The 18176-nt window shown below is 41.7% G+C and overlaps 1 protein-coding gene across 2 annotated transcripts in view; it reads left to right on the forward strand.

Moving 5' to 3' along the window:
• RYBP (RING1 and YY1 binding protein) overlaps positions 1–17961 on the forward strand; it is a 40874-nt gene extending 22913 nt beyond the window's left edge. For both annotated transcript variants that reach the window (XM_064723930.1, XM_064723929.1), the window contains exons 3-5: positions 9839–10015; positions 10130–10228; positions 14129–17961. In XM_064723930.1, coding sequence (XP_064580000.1) covers positions 9839–10015; positions 10130–10228; positions 14129–14381 — 529 coding nt within the window. In that variant the 3' untranslated portion in view covers positions 14382–17961. The remainder of the gene's footprint in view (positions 1–9838; positions 10016–10129; positions 10229–14128) is intronic.
• The last annotated feature ends 215 nt before the right edge of the window (positions 17962–18176 follow it).

Genomic DNA, 18176 nt, shown 5'->3' on the forward strand with positions numbered 1-18176 from the left:
TAAAGCCTGCAGTGTCTGATGTAGCTGAATTAAAATTACTGCCTTGCTCAATTGGTGCGCTTTTTATTTTTTATGGCATCCCTAGAGATTTAGGGCCTATCAAGAATTCAGAATCTGTGGTAGAAATGGTAGTTTGTCATTTTGCTTCTATCTGGACTTATTCTGGTTGGTAAATGATAGAGAAGCCTTCATTTTTAAGTGTACAGTATTCCAGTGTCATGCAAATGTAGCAGAATTTTGCTCTGATAAACCAGCCCACATATTTTGAGGACACTTTGCAAGAGTTGCTTAGTAGGAATTCTTTCATTGTTTTTAAGAAAAGCCTCTCTATCCAGTGGTTGGGTATTCAAGTGATTTGCATTTTTCACACAGTAAATATTATGTGCATTTAAGCACTATTCTCCAAATTCTGGACTGGTGATAGTGGATCAGCTTGAGAATTTAACTGACATATCTTTTTTTTTTAGGGAGGATATTTCCTCTGCATCTCTCCTTTTTGTTCCTTGTTTTCCAAGTTTGGTGTCTCTTCTGGTGTGATTTTGAAGTGTGAGACTCGAGTATCCCAAAACCTGGAGGCAGATGCTCACAGATGGGACATGTCAAGATGGATTATATGTGACAATTTCCATTATTGGTCAGGATTTCAGTGAAACAGAAAAACATATATTGGCTCCAGTGATAAGGTACTTTTGTAACACCAAGCCTGGTATTCCTAGTTTCTAGCTTTAGTGCTAAAAACTATTATTTTTCTCATATTTTTGTTATTTGAATTTATTATGCAATAACCCTGAGCAGTTGCTTTGAGGAATCTGCATGTTAAATTTTTATCAGATTCATTTATCTCCTCATGCTGCCCAAGTGCACTTTGTTACTCACCGGGAAGTTTTGAGCCAGTGTGCTTTTCTCAGGATTACATGTAACTTAATAAACAGTTAAATAAGAAGTATTTTAAGTAATTTTTTTTGTTGTAAATCCATGTATTTTATTATACACATCCTGGTTGCTGCCAGCTTTATGAAGTGTTTTTGAATTTTTGCTAGTGAGAGCAGCTTATTTTTGTCAAGCAAGTAAAATGGTCTTAGTTTTATCATCATTTTGGTGGTTGTAGGCAAGTAAATTTTGTGCTGAGATCAGTGATTTTCCATAACAACTTTGTAAGTCCCTGTAAATCATGGCACATTTGGTATTTTGCAGTAAGGTATGGCCATAGATGCAAACACCAGAAGCAGCTGCATGATAAATTCTCCTCTTTGGGAGTGCAAAGCCGCGATTGGAATTTTCAGTGATGGATTAAACTGAAGCTCCAAGTGGATCTGGGATGGGTCAATAGCACAAGCAGGGCAGTTGCAGTAAATTTCCAGAAATTAAGTTTGTGCAGCACTTGCAACATAGAACTAAAATTATTAGTGACCAAAGAAATTATCATACTTAATGGAATGATTTTGGAATCTCAAGGCCATCTTTTCAAGTTTGGGCTTGGGGTGATCTTTACATTTCCAGTTGCATCTCATTTCAGTTGTGATTTCTGTGTATAGTCACACAATTTTTCTGTTGCTGTAGAACTTCTTCCCTGTAAATGCAATAAATGGTTAGGAAGCAATGCTCTTTCTGGAGTGCATAGGCCTGTTGGTGGTAGAGGGCAAGAAGGGGAGTTGTAAAGTTGTTTTTATTCAGCTGGAATTTAGGGTGATGTTGCAATTGGGAGTTGATGCCATTTTAATCTATTACATATTGCGAGTTTTGTTTTAAGCAGAGAAGATGTATTGTGCTGTATTTTCTTAATTTATGATATTTTTTAATGGACCATTAAAAAATCTTAATAGAAACTTTTTTTTAAAAGTAAAATAATGGAGCAAGGAATCATCTGAAAAACTGTATTTCTGGCTATGTACTTTGGTGTTACAGTCTCAGAAAATCCTGAAATGGTGTGAGTGGGAAGATACCTTAAAGGTCATCTTGTTCCACCCCCCTGCCATGGGCAGGGACACCTTTCACTAGGCCAGGTTGCTTAAAGCCTCATCCAGCTTGTTGTGAACACTCCCAGGGAAGGAATATTTTGTATATAGCCATGAATCAGAAGTAGTAATTTTATAGTATTTGTAAGCATAATGAAGTTGTGATCACTTGGACAGTTCTGCTTCCCCATCAAACGAGACAAAAATGGTCTTAAAACATGGTAAATTTGGTGTTTTGCCAATTCTTTACTAATTTTATACTCATTTAATTAAGGGTGTTGAACCCCTTATTTAAGGAAATGTTACTTTTTTAATGAAAGCAGAAAAAGCAATTTCACACATTTCCCCACTCCAGTGCTTAAAAGATGTTCCTATTGGAAGTTAATCCCAGCAGATGAGCACAGAACAATCCTTAGAGTCCACAACTCTTCAGCACTGTCCTGCTGGGTGTGGTGTGGGAATACATTTATTTATATTTATTTATATTTATTTACACCCACCCAGAGCTCCTGCACTGCCCAGTGCCAGGGAGCAGAGGGATGAGCTGGGCCTGGCTGGGGACACCCAAGGAAATGTTTTCCAGGGATTTGGGCTGTCAGACAGCGGCTGTGGGATGAGCCGGTGCTGGGCAGCCTCGGGGCTTTCTCTGGCACTCATTAGCACAGATTAGATAGGAAATGATCTGCTCAGATGGGTGTACAGGTGAGCAGGCAGGTGAGGCTGCCAGCACTGGCTGTGCTTCCAGGCAGCCTTTTCCTCTGAAAGGAGACACAGCAGCCTTGCTTGCAGAACTTCAGCCTGACTTTTGTTTTGCCTCCTGCAGCCACAGTAAGTTCCATTTCACGGTATTAGCGCTTAAGTAAACGTCAGGCTCCGTTCCAATAACTGATACTCAGCGTTGTTACTCATCATCACTGCTATTTTCAATCCTCACTCTGGTAGCAAAGAAGCATGAAGAACTTGTGTTTAACTCTTGGTTTTGGCTCTCTGTCCTCCAGAGTGTACAGAAGCTGCTGTTTGCTGCTGTCTTGAAACTGCTTGGTGTCAGGAACCCTCCACAGAGGATTTAACACAGGGTTAACCCTCCACGGGATAAACTTGTGCTCCAAAGCACATGCACCACACAGTGTTAGAAATCTCTTTTGGAATGATTTCATAGTGCTGTGTGATAGGCATGGACAAGGAGCAGAGCCCATGGGATTTGGGAGCACAGACCCAGGTTTGTGGACACTCAGGTTCAGCCCTTTTTAACCAGAAAACCCACTCTGTGATTTATCAATTTCCCAGTGGGAAAAAACCCCCAAAACAAATGAAAAGAGAGGCCAAGTGCTTGCAAAAATGCAAACAGTGATGCTTCTCTGCTGAAAATTTTCCAACAAAATCCCAAATAGCCCCATTTTCTGGCTCAGGCCTCTTTTCTTGCTGGCTTCCCACCAGGTCCTAAGTCCAGCTGTGCAAGAAGCACCATATAAGATGTTTCTTAATTTGATAGGAGGTAAATGGTCCAGATTTACTTTCATATTTGCATTTCATTTGCAGTTTCTAGTTCTGTGCTGTATTAGAATGGGTGTTTTGAGGACTACTGTGCCTATTTTGTTTTGGGGTGGCAAAACTCTGGTCAAACTGTTTGCAAAAACTTCTTAGAGCCCTGACTTCAGATTTTTGTAATGGGATTATGGAACAATGTATATTAAAAAAGAACTGGACAAGTACTGAAAAACCTATTACACTGTGCTGTTGAGCAGTCATAGTGGAATAGTTTATAGAGCAGTGCTGGGACTCTCTTAGAACTGATTTTGCATGTTTTCACTTAAAAAATCAGAATCATGAGCTGCAGAATATGTGCAGTGACAACTCTGAGAATAAACCTCTTTTATTTATACACTTTGATTCGTAAACATGCCCAAATATTTTTTAAAAAGTAGTGCTGAGGCTCCTGCAACAAGCAAGAATAGAGTATTTTTTTACAGGCATCATTCAGAGTCTCAGCTCTCCTCTGGTGGCACTGAGCAGACACTTCCCAGCAGCCAGGAATGCCTGGCCTGTTCTGTATATGTCAGTGACAGCCCTCATTTTATTTAATAATGTTCTCATTCTTATTTGATTCAAAAGAATATTGGGAAAAACAGAAGAAAAGTAGATTTTCATCCAGAAAGGCAAAGAACTGTCAGCTTTGTGTGAGCCCAGTAAATATTAACTACTGCAAATAATTTTGAACTTTCTAAAGTTTACAAACATAAGTATGGGATGGTGTGGGGGTGGGGAAAGATTGTTCAATCTGTGAGAAGTGACCTGAAATCTAAAAACTTCTGGTGGAGAAACAAAAAGTTTAAAACATTCTTCTGAAATGTGAATAGCTCAAGGTTTGTAGTCATGGCCAGATATAGTTATCAGCAAAGCTGAGGCTTCTTTATCTCTGTTGCCTGTTCTTGACTCTTGCAAGGAGGTACAATGCAGGCTTGGATGGTCAAGGAGGACTGAACAGTTGAACAGTTTTTGGAAGTGGCTGTACACTTTTAAATGTGCTTAGTTTATTTTGTGACAAATAGTTCTTTCTTTGTGTGAACCTGTTCTTTCATGTGTTTTCTAAAATATTCAGACTTAGAGTCTTTCAAACTTGTTGCTGTGCCCAACACCTGGGGCCCACAAGTGGATGTTCCTTAGATGGACTTCTGTATTTTTAAATGTCTGTCTTCTAAATAAAAACAGTGCTAGCACATCAGTGTTAAAGGAAAAATCTGTTCTTCCACCAAAGTATCGCTCAGTCACATATTTCTCACAGTTTGTCCTTCTAGTCTACTGTTGTTGTTGTTGCTTTGTTTCCTGGATCACGTGGGGAACTGGAGATAAATATATACAGCTTCCATACTGCTTGCAGTTCTGCTCTAAGGACAATGGGTCCGTTCATCCTTGTTCATGTTGCTAAAAAGGACCCTGTGGTCATCACAAATGAGCTGGAAAATATTCATGTAGGAATGGGGGCTCACCCCATCATGTTTACAGCTTAATTTCTCCAAAGCTTTGCTTCTTGTGGATGTAAAATTCTTTTGAGGAGACGTTAATTTAGTTTGTGCTCATGGGTTAGTTTCTAATCCTGCTTCATTCTCAGAAGGATGCTTGTTTTATAAGTGTTTTGGCACTAACTGTTTTATAAACACTGTAAATACTTTTAGTTTTGTTTCCTTGTTTTTCTTTGAGCAAAGATATATTCATGTGTGACTGGGGTTATTAAAATAGTCGTGTACTTCACACACTGCACAGTGCATGAAGCACATTTTCTGAGAGCACGGCGGAGCCGCGCAGAGGTTGGCCGCTATCACCGCGTGCATCAAAGGCAGAACAGCATGAAATTATCCAAATCCTCCCTACTTCACGTTACATGAGGCTTTTGACTCTGAAATCCCACTCGATGCCACTTTCATTCCTCTGATAACATAGTTGTAGGGAAGTCAGAGCGGCTGTAATTGGATCCATGTTCCTGGGGATTGCCGGGGTCCCTCCGGGGCTGTGGTGCTGCAGGGATAAAGCCCAGGCACTTCCCTGTTCCTGGTGTCTGCAGGAGACTGGTGCCTTCCCTTTGCTCAAGGCAGCAGGGCCAGAGAAATCCCAGACAGAGACAGAACTCAGGCACATGAAAAATGAGGTGCAGCTTATCCTCCTGTATCCCTGCTGAATCCAGGTCAGAGTAACTCCCGGGGTGGGTGTGTGGTGATTTGTGCTGCTCCATCCTAAGCCTGCTTGCAGGGGTTGGGAGGGAGCAGCAGAATTCCTTGGTGTCCCTGCTCTTGGATTTGCTTCTGAGGCATGATTTAAAGAGAAGCTTTGAGATACAGAAGGAAATGCAGTAGTGAAACACTACTTGCCAGAACCTTAAAGTTACACTTTGCTTTTTAATTTTTAATTTGTTAAAAGAGCACAGCAGCATAGGTAGTGAGCCCTTCAGAAAAGTTGGGCATTTATTCTACTTCCCATGAGTGAAACATCCCAGTGTCACTTCACATGGCAATCTGAAGGTACAATATTTGCATATAGTGTGTATTTATATATATGTGTATATTTGCATATAGTTTATATTTGCAGGCACAGTGTTTCTGTGAAATCTGTTACTAAAAGGTAGTAAAGATTATTTGTGTGCATCATTTACGGGAGTTGATGGTGAAGAGACCCAGGTGCCACAGCCATTCTTAGAGCAGACAGATATATTTCAGTTTTTTCATGCAGCAGTGTGTCCTTGCTGCAGAGGTCATGAGTTGTGCAGATGTCTGCTCCTGGGATGTAAACTACCTTTCAGCTAATGTGAAACAATTTATTTGTCTTACATAACTTTGAAAGCACAGTTTAATTTCATTTAATTGCTCTTCGTTTTAGAGGGGGAGAAGACAATCCTCTTCATGTTGTAAAAAGAAAAATGATGTGCATTTTTTTGTCACATCAGTGCTGGATCTTTACTCAGGTTGTCACCTAAATTAGGGGAAAATTACCTAAGCATAACTTCACAATCATAAAGAAGTTCAGATAGGAGAGAGCACACTTATATCAGATACTTGCATTGAAAATTCAAGAACTAAGTCAAACACTAAGTATTGCATCTCTTCAGATAATTTTTGGGAAGTTGAGGCTTTTTAGCTGTGAGTTGTGAGTGCTGTTGATACTTCAAACCCAGTAGGTTACAACATAGTTGTTCCTTAAGCATGAGTGCTGGTTAGAAAGCCTGAAGAGGCTGAGCCAGGATTTGATTTTTTTCTCTGTGTACCTGAACTCTTGAATGTTGCAGAAAGTAAACCAATGAGGAGATTTTGGGATAAAAAATGGTTAATACTTGTTTCTGTAGCTGTTTATTCTTAAAAATAAAGTTTAGAAGTAGTTGCAACTTCCTGTTCAGATTGTTCTGCTTAAGTGATAACTACTTTAATACAACAGTGATGTATCTGGGTTGGAGCATTCGCTTTGGAGGTGGCCAAATAAATCATTTTTGGTAGGCAGGGAAACTTGGAGTAAGTTTTGGATGTTGCAGCTGCTTTACTCAATTGTGGTTCCTATGGTTATAGTTTGCTGTGGTTAAAAATGTGCTGCTTGACTTGCTTTGCTTGGCTTTTCAGTAAAGGGCTTTTAACCAGTGTGTCCTGGCTGTAGTGGCAGTGTGGGCCTTACTTGAAGGATTTTATTACTCCTATTATTATTACTATTACTCTGCCAGTTACTTAAATTACCTGGTTTTTACCCTCTTCCTAAGCTTGCTGCTGCCATGGGTGAAACAGTCAGATTAGGAACTGGAAGGTTGCTGAGTTATTTGCATTATTTTTAAAAAAACCTGTTCTAGTAGTGCAGCAGACCTTGAAAGATGCTCAGTGTGACCGAAGGCTCAGCAGCTCTGTGCTCCCTCCCTCATGGCAGGGCTGCTTCTCCTTCCCACAGGTCCCTGGCTGCTTCCTGCTCTCTTCCCTTCCAGCTTTGCCTTTGTCCTCACCAGCAAACCATCCTGGTGGGTAAGAGGGAATATGTAAATTGGGATTTTGGAGAAGCTGTGCTGGTTAGGTCAGTGACTGGCCAGAAAATGATCAAATGTAATAAATACAGTGTGCTGTCACAGGTATAGATCAGGAACAGAAGAGCACAGGGCAGTGTCTCCACAAGAGTGCTTTAAGGCTGGTCCTTTTGCCATTCCAGCCTTCTCTGGGGAAATACAGTGGGACATATTTCTGCAGGTTTGGGTTTTATTTTAGTTTGCATGTTAGTATTTGTGCCTCTGTTCAAGCAGTGCAGCACTCCTGCAACAGGAAGGGCAGCTGCACAGGCTGGGCACAAGGCTTGGAAATCACATCACAAGGAGCAAGTCAGAGTTGTGCAAAGTGGGAAAACCTCTCAGAGTCATGAATTGGGATTTCCCATGAATGGCTCAGGTTTCTGACACAGCTGGTTGTGTAAACAGCAAATAACTGTAAGTCTGGGCAGAAGTGGCAGCTTCAAGCAGTGAGTTAATCATGTATAATCATGCAGGGAGATGGTATCTGTCCTCTCTTTGAATATTTCTTGACATTTTATCTTTTTTTTTAGTAGGTGGTGAGCAGGTTGCTTGACACAAGTTACTGTTGTCAGCTTTTAGTGTGGTTGCATCAATCTGAAAATCTTTTCCATGTAACCAAACCACTTCTTTTTACATGTTTCTTCTCATACAGACAGAAATTGCTGTATACTAGATTTCAGGGATGCTAAATGTCTACACTGTGCTGTGGAACAGGTAACTGCTTGATCTGATCTGAAAAATATTTCAGTATTACAGTTATTTAAGGCTAAAGAGCAGATCCTTGTTCACTCAGATGTGTATGCAGATTGTAGCATCAACTGAGTTACAGTTTCTATGTTGGGTGAAAAGTCTGGTTGCCAGAGGTGTTGAGATGGATCAGAGGTCTGATTTCACCTTATTGCATAGAATTTATGATAATCTGTGGTAGAGAAATTAAATACTTGGGTATATCTGACTTTAGTAAAAATATCTTGATACCATTATACAGGAAACCAGTACCAAGAGAGGCTTAGCAGATACTCAGATACTTGGATTTTCCCATGACAGGGAGTAGAAATTCTCTGGGTGTTCCCTTGTGTGTATAACCTCTCAATGCAAATGTTATGTGTGAGCAATTAATGTTTTAGACTTTTTTCAAGACATCACACCACTGAGTAGGTGCTTGAAACCTCTCTGGATGTTTGCAGTAAAAGCTGGGTGCAGGTACAGAGCTCTGCAGCACCAAGCCCTGGGGATCACCAGCTGTACAGCTGATGGTCCTTGGGTGCAGCTTGCACTGGCAATCTGTTGTAGTCTGATCTGTGTGCAAATTTGATTTGTATTTATGAACAGTTTAACAGCTCTGGACAAGCCTGGGCAACTGTTGCAATTAGCATTTGGTTTATTATGGACTAAGGGATTTGGTTACCTGGTTTTGTTCCTCTCCCACGAGCTGTGTGTGGTCACAGGGAGTACAGATCTCTCTGGAGTGTTGAAGGGATCAAATCAATCATGAATAGCTGAAGTACTCAGAGTATAAATTGCTTTGTGATATGCCAGGGGGGAAAGTTTTTGAGTTGTCAAAAGAGAACATGAGAGTTTGGATGAGGAATGCAGGAGAGACAAAGGTACCAATTCCTGTGGGATATGAAAGGATCAATAACCAAGATATTGTTTTCATGCAAAGCTCCTCTCTGTGTGAGCCATAACTTGCAGTGGAAGCAGCTTTGGGAGGCACTTGCTGGTGTTTTGTGCCTGAGCACCCTGGGGACAATGGTGTGAGGCCGCTGTGTCAGAGGCTGGCACGGCTGTTCCCAGTGCCACTGTGAATGCCCGCTTGTCTCCTGTGCCCCTGCCAGCCCAGCCCTCGGGACAAAGTCATCTCAGTTACCTTCTCTTGTTCTTTGTTATTTGTGCAAGCTTTGCTGCTGCTGAACCAGAAGCTTATTTGAGAAATTAAACTGAAGGATATGAAGGAGGCTGATGCTTATCAGGAAACTTTTTTGTCACATTCTGTTCCTTTCCTTAAAGTGTAGCCGCAGTGTAGGGCTGGCAGCTTCTTGAAAGCTGATTTTTCGCTGCTGTTCCCCCCAAAATTGGCTGTGATTTCATGACATAGATGAAGAAAGGGAGCATTATACTTCATAATGTTAGATACTAAAACCTGATGAAACAGCAGTTCAGAGTATTTCTTTCTTTTAGCGTTTCTGTCTTGTTTGGTAACAGCAGTAGTACTTCACATCAAATAAGGACATCCATTTGGTTCTTTAAGTGGAGTGTTCTTCCCTGGTTGCTGAAATAAATCTTCATACTGCTCTCAGCATAGTTATTTTTACTGTGTGAGACTGACTATAGATCTCTCTTTTCATTGTCATTATAGAAAACCTAGAATAAACTCTCAGTTGGTGGCACAACAAGTTGCCCAGCAATATGCAACCCCACCACCACCTAAGAAGGAGAAGAAGGAGAAAGTGGAAAAACAAGACAAAGAAAAACCTGACAAAGAGAAGGAAATTAGTCCAAGTGTTACAAAGAAGAACACTAACAAGAAGACTAAGTAAGTTTGAAGGATGCAGTATTAAATGTGATGTGATTTCAGTAGCACTGTGCATTGGTTAATTGTGCAGTTAAACCAACATTGTAATCTCCCTCTTCCCTCCAATTCTCACAGACCAAAGTCGGATATTGTGAAAGATCCTCCTAGTGAAGCAAACAGCATACAGTCTGGGAATACTACAACAAAGACCAGCGACTCAAATCACACTTCAAGGTAACTCTAGACTAAAGTTGAGCATGTGGTATCTGAGAACTGTGTTAAAAAGTAAACACTTCTTTTTTTGATGTATGAGCAGTTGAACACTCTGCTGGTGAGGACAGATTCAGGCTTTGGAAATATTAATTCTGTTGTCCATTCTGTTCTCATTTCTCTGCTAAAATAATTGTATTGTCAGTTGGGTAGTAATGCTTTTGACTGTAGACACAGTGGGGGAAAAACATTAACCAGCAATGGTATCAAATTCTTATCATCACTTGATAACAGTAACAAAGGTTACTTTTTTACTTCCTTATCTGTAATTCAGTCACTGTAATTGTCGAGATAATTTTCCAAGTATACAGGAACTAAGTATACATGAACAGATTTGCTGGGATCTTGCTATCAACAAAAAGCACAAATGGCTGGTTTGATATTTGGCTAAGTTTGAAATGAGTGTATGGAGAGAGGTTTATTCCTAGTCTTGCCTATACTGTTCTTCCATCTTTTAAAATCAAAAATTCAGCTTCACAGAACAGTTTTTATATTATTGAACTTGAGAGCTACAAGAGGCAGAACTGAACTGGGTGCTTTGCCTGTGTGGGCTGAATAAGAATTGCATCTCTCTTTAAAAAGTGCTGTAATAGGTGTTTTATAGAGAAGCCACATGAACTGAGGCAGTATTAGCTGCAAACCCTGGTAAAACACATGGGAAATACGGTTGGCACTGCTGTTGGCATTCAAGTTGGCAAGGTGTGACTACAGAAAACTCTTGTCTTGGAAGTTTTTAAATAATAGCATGAAAATCTTGACAAAGAGGGAATATCCTTTGCTCAGTAGCCCACTGGAATGCAGTGAGGGCAGTGTGAAATCTGCTGTGCTACAAGACTGAGCTGTTTGCAGGGACTGCTGTTAACTCTTCCTCAGCCCCCAAAGAGAAGTGTCCATTCCTGATTTGATTACAGAGAGGCAGCTTTATTGCAGTGACTCTTTTCTTGTCCTGTTCCTCTTTAAATGGTACTTATTTTGAGACTTAGGATGCAGGAGACTTGATGTACTTGACTAATGACATAATATTAAATTGAGAGATTACATCAAATAATTGTTTTTACTCATTAAAGGAGTCACTCTGTCTACTGCAAAGTCTTTTAGTCCGTGTTTTGTGGCAAGCTTTTGCCAGGCCTAATTAAGCCTTAATAGTACCAGGTCTAGCTGGGTATTTTTAAAGGATACCTCATCTCCTTTACTCCTTAAAACTGTCTTTTTAACTGTTTTATTTAGTAGAATTTTTCTTACAATTCTCAAGAGTGCTGTCAAGAGTATTTTTCTGATTTTTACAGAATAAGTTTTTTTTTTCATGCCCAGATTGCTTAACAGTTTTTCTGGGTTTTTTTTTTTGTAAATTGTCTTTTAGGGCTCTCTGGGTTTTTAAGAAATCCTGTTTAAATTTCTTGGATACCATGCCTGTTTCTGACAATATGTCTTGGTTTATACCATGCCTTCCTGTGTACTTTCAGATTGAATGTTTTGAAACACTTCACTTCTTTGGCCATAAAACCCTTTTGCTATAAACCTGAAGCATCAGGGTGTTTAATTTTGCAAAATAACATGAGTGGGCCAATCCCTTTCTTCTATAAGAGGCAAAAATTGTATGCATGTGCTGAAGAGATTGGTGGTTTCCATCTGTGCTTAATCAACTCTTTGTACAGGGGAAACCCTGAAAACCTCCCAGAGAAATGGTTGGGAGGCTCAGTTCTAAAAGTGATAATGTGAATGTTTGTGAGTGGGACTGTGGGGAAATCCTCTACCTCAGCCCTGCTTCCCTCAGCCCTTCCATGTTACTTTCTCCTGGCATTTAGAGATGCATGGGCAGCTCATTTTTAATTTTTTTTTAAGCTAATTCCACCTCTCAGAGCTGCCTTTAACGAGCAATAGCCAGAGTTCAGGTCCAACCCTGTAGGAAGGCGGAGGCAGTGGGCTCTGTTCCGGTATCTGGGCCAGCGTTTTGGCTCTTTCTGAGTACAAGAGGAAACAAGTGACCGAGGCAAATTCCAGGAAGGACTGGGTTTCCTAGAGGAACTCGGGGCTTGGGGAGGAAAACACGTCCCCGTGCTTGGCTTCCGGGAACGGCGGCGGCCGTGCGGGGATCGGCACCGAGCGCTGCGGAAACCTCAAACCCTGCTCAGCCCGCCGGCCTTTCTTGGAAGCCACAAACGGGGTGGCATCATTTCACCTCCCCGTGGTTATCTGTGCAGCCTGGCAGCTCCTGTGAGTGTGTCTGTGCAGCGTGGGAGCTTCTCCCTGCCCCGGGAATCCAGAGCGCGGTCCCGAGCTTGGAAAGGCCGGTCCCGGAGCGAAGGGGCTGCTGCGAGGAGGAGTTTTACTGACCCCAATGCAGCAGTGCTTTGGGGTTTTGTTTGTATTTTCTGTCTGTTAAAAATGCTCTTCCTGTGGTACTTGTTAAAAATTGCAGCAGCCTCCTAGGTTAGATAAGAAAATACTATTTTTGGTGCGGTAACTTTATTTTTGGTGAGGAAGTTTGCAGAAATACAATTGTTCTATTTTGGAAGCTGTGCATCTGTCCTCAATGCATTTTTCTGTTCTGATTCTGGAATACCACTTGGATAACTGCTGCTTAAGGACTTTCTCCTTGTTAACTTACCACTGCAAGCCATTGAGTATTCATGGCGGGTAGAAAATGAGCTTAATTCCCTCTTTTTCTGTTTTACTGCACTAGCCTTGTGTGCTGCAAGTGAGGAGGAGAAAAGGCAGAGTGGTTTAAAAGCTGAAGCTTGATCCCAAAGTAAATTAACCTTCCCTCCATCCCTCTCAATAAGGCAGCTCTCAGCAAGCTACTTTTCACTGATGTATAAAGACTCTCCTTTTTAATTTCCCTATTGGGAATATTCTGCTGCTTAAGTCTGACCCTTAATTAGGAGCAAAAGCTGTAAATTACAGCAGTCTCTGCAGCTGACTTGGAATTTGCTGGTAGCTGGAGGAATGTCCAAGGCTTGTTGAAGCAGAGCTTTGGACCAGCCTGTGAAATGTGCTTGAATGTCAGCTTCCTAGAGCTTCGACCCTTATTAGCTACATTACTAATTGAATGATAGCACAGCATGCAAATTACTGAGATAATCCTGAGCAATAAATACCAGTGGGTTCTTTTCGGGTGATTTGTGGTTTTTTCTTTCCCCTTTTCTTTTTCCCCTAACCAAAAGCTCTGGCTGCAGAAAATACCGTTGTACATTTTGGATTTTATTTATAATAGCCTCGATTCCAGAGGGAACATTATGGGCTATTTTATCCATAGGCTGATTGGGCATCTGATTTGTATAAGCTCAAAGCAGCTGAAAGAGAAGCCAAGTTGTCCCAGTGCCTGTGTTGTTTGCAGCTGCAGAGTTCCAACATGGGGAATGAAAGAGCCGTGGCCGAATGCTTTCATGTGGTTTTGTATTGCAGAGTCACAGCCTTGTCTCATAACATCAGGGCACATGATGAGATGGTGAATTTAGATAAGAGAAGTCTTTCATCTGCCCCTTGGGGAGGAGATCCTTTGCTCTGTCTGGCTCCTGTCCGCTTGGCTCTGCTGTGGTGTCCTCCTTTCTGGCAGGGTTGGATAGGGAGAAGCCTGCAGGAGACTCCCTGTGCAGGGCTGTGAGCCAGGTGGTTCTCTGGGGCTGAGTGTGCCCTGCAGCCCTCAGAGGCACAGGGAGCCTGGCTGGCACAGGGAGCAGGGCACACCTCCATCCTGTGCTCTGCAGCGCTCTGCCTGCCTGGCTTTTCCTCCCAGCCACTGCCAACTGCACAGGCGAGGGAGAGCAAGTCACACCGAGTTTGTTTTCAAATGCTTTTCCCAACAAACTTCCCCTTTCTCCTTTATTTTTATCGTTTTAATAAATATCTTCTCATTCGTTTTAGACCCAGACTGAAAAATGTGGACAGAAGTACCGCACAGCAGCTGGCAGTCACAGTGGGAAATGTCACAGTAATTATCACAGACTTTAAAGAAAAGACTCGCTCTTCATCCACGTCGTCTTCTACAGTGACCTCCAGTGCAGGATCAGAACAACAGAATCAGAGCAGCTCGGGCTCTGAGAGCACAGACAAGGGCTCGTCCCGTTCCTCCACGCCCAAGGGGGACATGTCGGCAGTCAACGACGAATCTTTCTGAAAAATTGCACATGGAGTTGTGGAAACTATGAATCAGGGTATGAAATTCAAACACTCCACCTGCCCACGCTGTTCAAATCCTGGAGAGCCTCTTCTGTGCTTGAACACACTTTCTCGGACATCGACCTCTTGCCGATGCAACCAGGATAATTTCTGCTTGCCGTGGGCATCTGGCCACCAAGGAATTTCTCACCCTAGCGATTACTCCTGACACTTTTATGTATTCCATTGTTTTATATGATTTTCCTAACAATCATTTATAATTGGATGTGCTCCTGAATCTACTTTTTTATAATATCTGCTGTGCACAATTTTCCATGAACATGACAACTTTTTGTTTTGGGGTAGGGAGTGGGTGGGGTGGGAAGGGGGCTTTATTTATTGCATTCACAAACTCCATCCTCTTTCAACATATCCTTTTTAAGTTCAGTTCTTCTTCCAGTTATACTGTGTACTATCAGTTTTGATATAAATTATATATAAATATATATATAAATAAATATATATAAAGGGTTATTTGAAACCAATACATGGAAACGCTGGTGCTTGAAACACTGTGAAGTGATAAAACAAAATAATTGAACCGTTCAAGATCTGGGACAGTCCCCTTCTGTGAAAGTACTGAAACTGAAATGGAACTGGTCTTAGGTGAAAAGTGTTCCTGAAGGTTTGAACCTGGATGGGACCTGTTCTCTCTATTGTTCCTTCCCCGTTTCTTCCCTACGCAATGGCTAAAGCGGACTGGACACGGTTTTAATTGTTACAGCTTGGGATCTGGGATGAGAGAGGTGTTTCCCCTAGGGTCACTCAGGTTGGTGATGTGCAGGTCCATGCCCAGCTGGAGCAGAAGCATTCCCAACCAGCCCGCTGGTGTAACACCCCAGATCCGTGTGTTTGGTTCCGTGAGCGTGGCTGTGTCCTGCACAGCCAGTCCCACCCGTGTTGGTGTTGTTAATGAATTGCAGCCTCAGTGCCCCAGGTAACTGGAGCTGGAGTGGTTGCTGTGGGTTGAAGGGAGCCTGGGAGCAATCCTGGGCTCAGCAATGGAGCTGGTGCTCGCTGCAGCCGCGTGTGGGTCGGTGCTTGTCAGCCCTGTCCCATCTGTCCCGTCCACGCTGTTGGGGTGGCTCTTCTTGGCATCCATCTGTGTCCCAAGAGTGGTTTCTGAGCAGCATTTTGTCCAGTGATGGGCTTGTCAGCATTCAGACACTTCCGAGTCTCCTGCTGTGGGAGCAAAAGTAGGGAAAAGTTTTCGTGCTGGCAAGTGAGCGACGTGTGGCTCATGCTCATGACCAGCATCTCCTTCATTCTTACTCTAAAGCTATCCAGACTATGATTTCTTTTCCTGGCCTGTTAGTGTTGCTTTACAGTTTACCTTCCATGCATTATCCTGCTAAAACACTCGGCTGAAGAGGTGAAACAAACTCTTGTTAAAAAGCAAAACAAACCCCAAACCTCTTTGGCTTTTCATCTTTATTTAGTGGCCCCAGGGTGCTTTGCAGTAATTTCAGGCACAGAGGCTGTGGCTTCATCTGACATCAAATGCATAACTTTTGGGCATGATGAAAGAGGGCCACATTTTGACAACTTTGTGCCTGCTTGTTATATTGTGAATTATTTGCTTGGCAAGAGAAATTTCTCTTTGTTAAGGCATCCGATTTAAGATTTCTTTTAAAATCTGTGTGGTTTTGAGTAGCAGATGTAGGTTCCTTTCACACTGGTGACAGAAATGTGTGAGTAAGGGATCTGGTAGGGCCCCTGCTTGAAGGCATGTGCAGTGGCAGTGCCTTGGCAGCAGTGGTTTTATTCTGAAGTTAGCATGGGCACCCCGACTTAATTCTGCTTATATTCACAGTATAGGCTGTCTTTTGTAAGCATTTTTAAAAGTATTAAAGAACCAAAGGAAAACAGATGCTTCCTATGAGCATCAAGACAATTTATTATACATAGTTTTAAATACTATGAATATCTCAATCCACATTTTAACATTAGTGGGATATTGCAAAGACATTCCTTTTCCAGTTTTTACTATTCCTTTAAGGGTCTCAGGGAGGGTAAACTGGTCAGCCATATTTATTTATTTTACTGAAATGTATTGGAATAATTTTTTAAGAGAGATTTTTTGAAGATGCCCCTGAACTTGTATATTTTGCACTGCTTTATAAATGATCCATTATCAATTAGGCTTGCGTGCATCTCGGCCGTGATCCAGCCAAGAGCGTGAGCGAGTGGCCGGTCCCGCTGGCCTCAGCAGGGCTCATTCTGGTGCTTCAAGTCAAACCACGTGCTCACCTTCTTTGTTGGATCTGGGAATTTGTGCAAAAAAAAAAAAAAAGAAAGAAAAAAAAATTGCATTGTGTGTACCAGGAAATTGCTTCTTTTTCAAGTGAAACTAGACCTGTAGATCAGTTGAAAAGCTTTAACGCCGTACCCAGCTACTCGTGGTAAAGTCGGTAACATCTGTCCCTTTGGCGTGCCTCCTCGATGAAGTAGCTTGCTACAAACAGATGGGAAAATTTCTTTGGAACGAGTGACCTGTAATTCTGCAATCAGTTAGGAAGTGCTAGCTAAGCATGGAAGCCCCAGGCTGACCCGTAGCTGTTGTGGTTTGAAGGACAGCGTTTGCTTTCACCATTTCGGGAGTTGGCGTTCCCGCGGCACCGCGGGCGCGGTTCCCTCCGTGCCCTGGGTGGGGAAGGTGTTCCAGAGCCACAGCAAGCAAACACTAGCGTAGGGAAGGACCAGATTCACGGTGTTCAGTGGCACAGAACGCAGGTAAGTGAAGCACAGTGTTGCGATGGCAAAGTTTGGACTCTTACACAGACACACACACACAGACACCGACACAGCTTGCCTGACTCGCTCAGTTGACGTAGTTCTGCAAAGGAAAGGTGACAGCGTTTTACACCACCAGGCTATTTATTTCAATTGGAACTTTGCTTCAAATTGGACAGACCCAAAATTTGGCAGCAGCTTCTGTGAGTTTATTTCCACTGAGATGTTTTCACCTGCCTTACCAAGATCATTCTCAGTCTACTTTTTTAAGCTCTACCATAAACTTAAATTATTGAAAATTTATTAATTGCTGACTATATAATAACCTTTGCTTGTATGTAACCGAATGGTTTTAAGAGCCAACATTTAGAGTATGACAATGGAGCTGAACAGTTTTTAATGCGCAAGCAGTTCTGTTCTTGTGTATGACTTGTAACCTTAATTTACTGTGTAAAGATGGTTACATTATTTCCTTAGCTTTGTTTGTTGGAGACAAATATAGATTGCTTGTTTAAGTATGTCAAAACATAATCTTATCTTGTGGATTTTTATGTTAATGTATTATACGAGCTCTATTTTTCATTTGCCCAGAAAGACAGCTTGTATAACGCTTCTGAAAGTTTTTCCGCTCTGTAAAGTCTTTAGAGCTGACAGTCCTGTTAGGTTTGTTTTAATCTTCATGCTAAAGTGTCAATGGTGGTTTTGTGAACTGGTCAGAAATTCACAGGTCTTAAATGTTTTTGGGAAATTTATATTGGACACTGCTCTTTGTCTAGCAAATAAAAGATGTTAATATATTCCTGTTACTGGCATGTGCACGACTGTTATTAGAAGCCACTTTATCATTTTCCTGCTTTAAATAGAAATGTCTATTTATGAATTCTGCTTGTAGTTTTTTCACAAATAAAATAGTAAAATTTAATTAAATCTGCAAGCTCTCTTTTTTGGGAGATGCCAGTATTCAAAAAAGGTGGAGAATCCTCTTGTTGGAGCAGCTCCTCAGTTTGTCTCGCTCGTTCCT

This window comes from Zonotrichia leucophrys, chromosome 12 (assembly GCF_028769735.1).
Source record: "Zonotrichia leucophrys gambelii isolate GWCS_2022_RI chromosome 12, RI_Zleu_2.0, whole genome shotgun sequence".
In the NCBI taxonomy this organism is placed as follows: Eukaryota; Metazoa; Chordata; class Aves; order Passeriformes; family Passerellidae; genus Zonotrichia; species Zonotrichia leucophrys.